Source organism: Corapipo altera, unplaced genomic scaffold (assembly GCF_003945725.1).
Source record: "Corapipo altera isolate COAL_440 unplaced genomic scaffold, ASM394572v1 75, whole genome shotgun sequence".
NCBI classification, from domain to species: Eukaryota; Metazoa; Chordata; class Aves; order Passeriformes; family Pipridae; genus Corapipo; species Corapipo altera.
Genome location: NW_020884887.1, coordinates 814,518 through 822,335, shown reverse-complemented (window position 1 = coordinate 822,335; position 7,818 = coordinate 814,518). Strand labels below are relative to the sequence as shown.

At 56.0% G+C, this 7,818-nt stretch overlaps 1 protein-coding gene across 1 annotated transcript in view; it reads left to right on the top strand.

Annotated features, from left to right (window-relative positions):
- The first annotated feature begins 7,441 nt into the window (after positions 1 to 7,441).
- UBE2D2 (ubiquitin conjugating enzyme E2 D2) overlaps positions 7,442 to 7,818 on the top strand; it is a 26,568-nt gene continuing 26,191 nt past the window's right edge. Inside the window, exon 1 of the mRNA XM_027643687.1 lies at positions 7,442 to 7,593. Within this exon, the coding sequence (XP_027499488.1) occupies positions 7,570 to 7,593 (24 nt within the window). The 5' untranslated portion in view covers positions 7,442 to 7,569. The remainder of the gene's footprint in view (positions 7,594 to 7,818) is intronic.

Here is a 7,818-nt window from a genome sequence, read left to right as displayed (position 1 = left end):
AAAGGTTGTCCCATTCCAGCTGGTCTTGCACAGCCTGCTCTGTGTGGCTCTTCAGTGCTGTGGAGGGGCTGCCTGGCTTCCCAGATCCCTTTTTGCAGGTCCCTTCAAGCAGCTGGTGGCTCTCCTGCCCACAGAGCCTCCCTCTTGCTTTTGGTTCTACCTTCAACACACCAACACGTGCGGTATTTCTGCCTCTTTCACTTCCATTCAGAGCAAAGATGTGGTGTCCTGTCCGAGAACTGAGTCTAAACTCCAGGAATAAGATTCCTCAGAATCTTAGACTACAGGATGGTTTGAGCTGGAAGGTACTTCAAAGCTCATCTCATTCCACCCCCCTGCCATGGGCAGGGACACCTTCCACTAGCCCAGGTTGTTCCAAGCCCTGTCCAACCTGGCCCTTGGACACTTCCAGGGATGGGGCAGCCACAGCTTCTCTGGGCAACCTGTGCCAGGGTATCACCACCTTCACAGGGAAGAATTTTTTCCCAATATCCCATCTAACCCTGCCCTCTGGCAGTGGGAAGCCATTCCCCCTTGTCCTGTCTCTCTATCCCTTGTCCACAGTCCCTCTCCAGCTCTCCTGGAGCCCCTTCAGGCCCTGGAAGGGGCTCTGAGGTCTCCCTGGAGCTGTGAACCCCCCCAGCTCTCCCAGCCTGGCTCCAGAGCAGAGGGGCTTTAGCTCTTAGAGCACCTCCGTGGCCTCCTCTGGACACCTGCAACATCTGAGCTTGCCTGGGAACGGAGAGCCCAGTGCTGCCCAGTGCCCCTGCACAGCCAACAAGAAGTGGCAGCACCAAAACTGCCCATGTTGTCCTCCCTGCCCTGCTCTGGCCAACAATTTGCTTTTCCAGATAGTGCCTTCATCGAAGTTCCCTCTGTCCCTGTTTGCTGTTGTCCCTCAAGCAGAGAGAACAAGAAGTCATGAGTGACACTGAAAGATTTTAGATGCATAAAAAACCCCAGCAAGGACCTTCCCAGACCAGTGCCAAGGCACCTCCAACCAGGCTGGTGCCGACACCTGCTTGAGGTTTAGTTGGGCACAGAAGTTGACACTTTGTAAAGCAGTCTACAAACACTGCTGACCTCACTGAGATCAGTAGGATGCTGTGAATTTGCCTGAGATTCTGAGCCCTGCCCTCTGGAGACCCACGGGCTGCTCTGCATAAGGTGCCTTATAGGTGTGAGGGGGATTAATCCCTTCATACCCCAGGAGCTGGGGCCGCCAGTGTGGGGGCTGAAGGTGATCAGAGCAGGTGCTGGATGCACATGGAATGTCCCCAGCCAAAAGCCAGGCCAGGAACACCCTGTTTTCCCTGGCATCCCCTGGGTGAAGGCGGCAGCAGCATGACAGAGCTGGCTCTTCAGGATGGGCACAGCAGCAGCTCTTCCTTCATTTAATCCCCTTTTTTTCTGTTGCCCTGCAAGAGCAGGTAGAGCTGCTGGCTCCACCCCAAGGGCAGGGTGCCCAGTGACAGCTTTTCACTGGGGATACCTGCAGGGATGGGGTTCTGATGCCAGGCTGGTGTCAAAAGTGGCTTTGGTCCCTTTTTTTCAGTCCCCCAGCTAAAAAGTGCTGCAGTCGGTGTTTTTAGTGCTGCAGTTGCACCAACAGTGTCCCCCAGAGGTCCTGTGTGATGGGGCTGCTTTATTGACACAGAATAGCAAAAATAAAGTGCTCTGCAATACTGCGTGTGAGCCAGGCCAGTCTCTGGTGCAGTGAGGAGCCACCGTGTGCTGGGTAAAATCTGGTGGCAGCAGGACCTGCTTCCTCCAGCTCCCAAGCACACGTTGTGTCTTACTCGCTCAGCCAAGCAGTTTCATAAAATCAGGAATATCCTGACTTGGAAAGGACCCACAAGGATCATCAGTGTTGGGTGGAGAAACCATTTTTGCTCATTTTGGAGCTGTCACAGGCTGGTGTTGGTTGGGGTGTCACTGTTCTTGTGCTGGGAGGGACATGAACCAGCCCTTTCCTCCTCCCAGAATCACTGATGGGTTCAGACCTCAGACATCTTTTTCTTGGGCTGGAGCATCTCAGATGCTCCATTTTCTTTGAAAACAAGCTTTTCAAAATGCCTTAAATAGCTCCTCCAGGTCCCCTCCAGGTCCCATGACTGTCCCCTGCACTGATGAGACCACACCTCAAGTCCTGGGGTCAGTTCTGGGCCCCTCACAAGAAGGACATTGAGGGGCTGGAGCATGTCCAGAGAAGGGAATGGAGCTGAGGAAGGGTCTGGAGCACCAGGAGCAGCTGAGAGAGCAGCAGGGGGGCTCAGCCTGAAGAAAAGGAGGCTCAGGGGGGACCTTCTCCCTCTCTACAACTCCCTGCCAGGAGAGTGTCCTGGGAACATGGGGACAAGGACTTCAGGGCTTGCCTAAAGCTGCCAGCACTGATTTCTGCCCCAAAAGCTCCTGCTCTTTCTCTTTGAGGAGGTTTAACCATTCCATGACTGCCTTGTCATTGTTTATTTAAAAAATAAAAATAAAAAAGCCCAACCCCCCCAATCCTGGCTTTATTTAAAGAATAAAAGTTTTCACACTTTCTCAGACCAACTTAGTTTTAAACACATTTAACTGAGAAGAAGAGCAAGTCACTTCATGAGTTACTTCTGTTAAGTTTAAAAATTGTGACAGTCCTGGATTGGATTCATCCCACGAAGGACTCCAGAAATGGGAAATCACTTTGGAGCAGGGGCTCCCAAGTGCCACATCCACATGTCTTTTAAATCCCTCCAAGCTGGGGACTCCACCACTGCTCTGGGCAGCCCGTGCCAGTATTGAAAGAAACCCAGTCATTTCATAGTAAGACTCATCTATTCGAGTCACCTAGAATTTCAAAACTAATATGGGAATGGTTCCATGTACTTTCTTCCTGGTTGTGATGTCCCAGGTTCCACTGACGCAAGCTCCGCAGGACTGGGACAAGATTAAAAAGAGCATTTCCAGGGCACTTCCCCCTGGGTTGAAACCCCACAGAAGGAGCTCCTTGACAAATGTTCCTGTGGATACTGATCCATCTGCTCTCTTGATGGAGGGGACAGTGGTTGCCCTGGCATCTGGATACAGCCAAGCCTGGGAGTGGCAGCAGGAGAGGGACAAGCTGTGGTTGATGTGGAGTCTCCTCGTGACACACAGGGCAACTTGGGTGTGGAAGCTCAAAAGTTCCTTTTAGAAATGCTTTGAACTGAATTCCCTTTGGGACCAAAAGGCTTTTAGCTGTCAGCCTGGCTAACCTATCCCAGGATCTTTAAGGCTCTGCTCCAGAACTTCCATGGTTCAGCCTGGAAAAGAGAAGGTTCTGGGGAGACCTTGGAGCCCTTCCAATGCCTCAAGGAGCTCCAGGGTAGCTGGAGAGGGACTTTGGACAAGGGCCTGAAATAACAGGACAAGGGGGAATGGCTTCACACTGCCAGAGGGCAGGGTTAGATGGGATGTGGGGAAGGAATTCTTGGCTGTGAGGGTGGTGATACCCTGGCACAGGTTGCCCAGGGAAGCTGTGGCTGCCCCATCCCTGGAAGTGTCCAAGTGCAGGTTGGACAGGTCTTGGAGCAACCTGGGCTAGTGGAAGGTGTCCCTGCCCATAGCAGGGGGTGGAATGAGCTTAGCTTTATTGTGCCTTCCAACCCAAACCACTCCATGATTCCATGACTGGGGTGGTGTTGCTGGTCAGAGCACCTTTGGGAAGGGAGCTGCTCCTGGACCATTTTTCAGAGAGGTTTTTTTTTCTTTGAACCTCACTCAAGATTATGTGTGTGCCCAACACTGGAGTTTTTTCTTTCCTGGTTGTGTTTCCCTCCTTTAGACTGACCTTTCTCCAACTTCTAAGAAAGGTTTCAAAGGTTACCAAACCCTAAAAAACCAGATTTGGCCAGCTCAGCTGGGAAGTTTGTGTTCCTTTAAATTCTTGTGCCTTTCCTAATCACTTAGAGGTTTTTTCCCCTAATACATCACTGCAACCTGACCCCGTGGAGCAGAGCTGTTCAGAGGGAGATGAAGGAAAAGCTCATGGAGACAGGAGTCATCTGAGGACAAGGCAGGACTCAGAGAACTCCCCCAGTGATGCTCTGCTGTTTGGGAGCAGGAGGTGTTGGCACGGGATGGTGTTGGCAGGCACAGGGAGCAGAGCCCTCAGTGCTTCCCTTTGGAATAGGAGCCAAGAGCACAGTGGTGTCCCTGGGATGAGAGACCACTGTACCCACAGGGGCTGCAGGACCTGTTCCCTCCCTGGGAGACAGAAGGCAGGAATCTGCAGGAGGAATGTCTCCTAAAATGCCATGGGGGGGGGGGGGGGGGGGGGGGCAGCAGGAATGGCAAAGTGAGACATTTACCTGACAAACAAGGACCGTGGGCAGCAGGAGAGGGGGGAATTCTGCCCCTCTGTCCCCTCAGGTGAGACCCCCCTGCAGAGCTGCCTCCAGCCCTGGGGAACAACAGCAGGAGGGATGTGGAGCTGCTGGAGAGAGTCCAGAGGAGGCCACAGAGATGCTCCAAGGGCTGGAGCCCCTCTGCTCTGGAGCCAGGCTGGGAGAGCTGGGGGGGTTCACCTGGAGAAGAGAAGGCTCCAGGGAGAGCTGAGAGCCCCTTGCAGGGCCTAAAGGGGCTCCAGGAGAGCTGGAGAGGGACTGTGGACAAGGGATGGAGGGACAGGACAAGGGGGAATGGCTTCCCATTGACAGCAGGAAGGGTTAGATGGGATATTGGGAAGGAATATCTTGGCTGTGAGGGTGGGGAGGCCCTGGCACAGGTTGCCCAGAGAAGCTGTGGCTGCCCCATCCCTGGAAGTGTCCAAGGGCCAGGTTGGATGGGGCTTGGAGCAACATGGGCTAGTGGAAGGTGTCCCTGCCCATGGCAAGGGGTGGAATGGGAGGAGCTTTAATGTCCCTTCCAGCCCAAACCATCCTGGGATTCTACGATGCTATGAAATCTCATTCCTGGGTGTCACAGGTCTGACCTTGTGAAAAAACATTATGAAAATGACTTTGCTGCTCCTGTTTCTCATCTCTTGGAAAAATTCACATCCAGCTGGCAACAAACAGCAGCTCATCATTTTCCCTGGTACCAGAAGCACAACAAAACTATTTGCCCGTCTCTTTTTGGAGATGAAATCCAACACTTATTCCTGAGAATACAGGAAAAAGGTTACTTTAATCTTGGCTGATGTGAAGTTCTTAGAGCTGTGATTTGAAGGTACTTGGAAAATTTCCCCAGGAATGGGAGAAGGTTGTTTCCAAAGACATTCCTGAGGAAGGAGAAGACTCCCTTGTGCTGGGACATCAGATCAATGAACTGTGCAGGGTTGTCTGGAGTTCAGCAATGAAGGGGTGTCCAACAACCCAAAAGGCAACAGGAAAGAGGGAAAAGAGCCCAAAGTAGTTGAAAAAAAAAAAACCACTGACAAATAAAAGCCACCCAAAAAGCCATTTTTATGAATCTGTGATTTATTTCTGCCATACCAAATGTGAAGGAGGGAAGATAAATTACTTCAAAACATGCCCTGTGCTAAAGACACCAGAAAGGTGGGACTGTTGCAGGAGGCTGGTCCCAGGGGGAGCAGCACCAGGGACCCTCCAGTCCCAGCCCCTGCCATGGGCAGGGACACCTTCCACTAGCCCAGGTTACTCCAACCTGGCCTTGGACATTTCCAGGGATGGGGCAGCCACAGCTTCTCTGGGCAACCTGTGCCAGGGCCTCACCACCCTCACAGGGAACAATTTCTTCCAAATATCTAACCTCAATTTCCCCTCTTTCCATTTTTACCCATTATTTCTTGTCCTATCACTATGTTATTTACCTCTAAAATCTCCTGTTTAAGCCGTTCCTGCCTCTCTGCCAAGAGGTGCAGGGGAGGTGTGGGATAGAAAAGAGCAGTGGCAAACAACCCTGCTGCAGTGTGAGGGGAGAAGAAAGCAGGCAATAACAGCAAATTGTGGCAAAATTCAATAAAAACGTTAGTCACACAAGAGAAAAATCCATGGGAGACCAGGCCTTCCTGTAACGGGACAGATCTGATGCCTTCTTGGAAAGTGTTATGACTTCCAACCGTGGTTAGAAATGCTGCTGGCACTTTTCTCCCTTGTCTCAGGAGCAGCACTGCCAACATCACCACACACTGCCCCCCAAACCTGAGACAGAGGGGCAGACTGGGGCAACTCAATTTGCCCCAGCCACGTGAACTGGGACCCAGAACCCCTCTGTGTGCTGGGCTGATCCCATAGCATGGGCAGCAAGGGAGGGGGGATTATTATGGGACCCCCCCTGCAGAGCTGCCTCCAGCTCTGGGGAAGAACAGTACAAGGACGTGGAGCTGCTGGAGCACATCCAGAGGGGAACATGGAAGTGCTCTGAGGGCTGGAGCCCCTCTGCTCTGGAGCCAGGCTGGGAGAGCTGGGGGGGTCACCTGGAGAAGAGAAGGCTCCAGGGAGACCTGAAAGCCCCTTGCAGGGCCTGAAGGGGCTCCAGGAGAGCTGGAGAGGGACTGTGGACAAGAGATAGAGGGACAGGACAAGAGGGAATGGCTTCACAGTGGAAGAGAGTAAGTTTAGATTAAATATTAGGAAGAAACTGTTCCCTGTGAGGGTGGGGAGGCCCTGGCACAGGTTGCCCAGAGAAGCTGTGGCTGCCTCATCCCTAGAAGTGTCCAAGACCAGGCTGGAACAACCTGGGCTAGTGGAAGGTGTCCCTGCCCATGGCAGGGGGTTGGAACGCGATGGAACTTCAAGATCCCTTTCCAACCCAGGCCATTCCACCAATCTCTAATATTGTGCCCACGTGTCGTCCCTGAATTAAACACACAGCATGTGCCATCCCCAAGCCACTCCCCAGGTTGCTGCCGGGCGGGGTGTCACGTCCCGTCCCACCCCGATCCCGATCCGCTCCCGGTCCCCTCAGGCCGCTCCCGGCCCTGCCGGGACTTCTTCCCGTCCGCTGCTCTCGCGAGACAACGCCGCCGGTGCGTCACGCGCCCCGCGCGCGCGCGCGCGCGCTCTGCGCTTCTCTCCTTCGGCCGGCCCGCCGCCGTATCCTTCCGCGCGCTCCCCCTCCCCCTTCTGGAGAGTTCTGCACGGCGGTGCCGCACGACAAATAGTTCCCCGCCGCTCCCCCTCCCCCCCCTCCACACGCCCCCCTCCCAGCCCCTCCTCCTCCCGCCGGTGCCGCTCCGGCCTCCCCGTTCTGCCCCATCCCCCCCCTCCGCGCCGGTAACCGGCAGCGCGGCCCGTGGAAGGGGGGAAGCGGCGGCGGCGGAGTGATCCGCGGCAGGCGACGCGGAGGCAGCGCATAAAGCAGCGGTGGCGGAGGGAGAGGAGGAGGTGCGGCACCGCTGAGCCCGCGGCCGCCACCGCCCCGACACCGGCTCGGCCCCGGCCCCGCCGCCCCCGGGGGGCCCCGGTCCCCTCCCTCCCCTCCGCTCTCTCCGTCCGTCCGTCCGCCCCCTCCCCGTCCCCTCCCCGCGCCGCGCCGCCGCCACCTCCGCGCTGCTCCTCCTCCTCCTCCCCCCTCCCCTCGCAAATAGTCCCGCGGGCCGCCCCCTCCCTCCGCCCGCGCCCCTCCTGCCGCCGCCTCGCGCACACAATGGCGCTGAAGAGAATCCACAAGGTAAGGGCCGCACGGCCCGGCCCGGCCCCGCACCGCCCGCCTTACATAACCCTGCCGGGGCCCCGGGGCTGCCGCTCCGGGGGGGGGTCGGGTCGGGCCGGGCCGCCTCGCGCGGGGCTCGGGCCGGGCGGCAGCGCGGGGGCCGCTCCCGCTTTGTTCGAGGGGGGCCCGGCCCGGGCCCCTCCGGAGCAACGTGGCCCCCCGGGGCGGGGCGGGGGCCGCGAG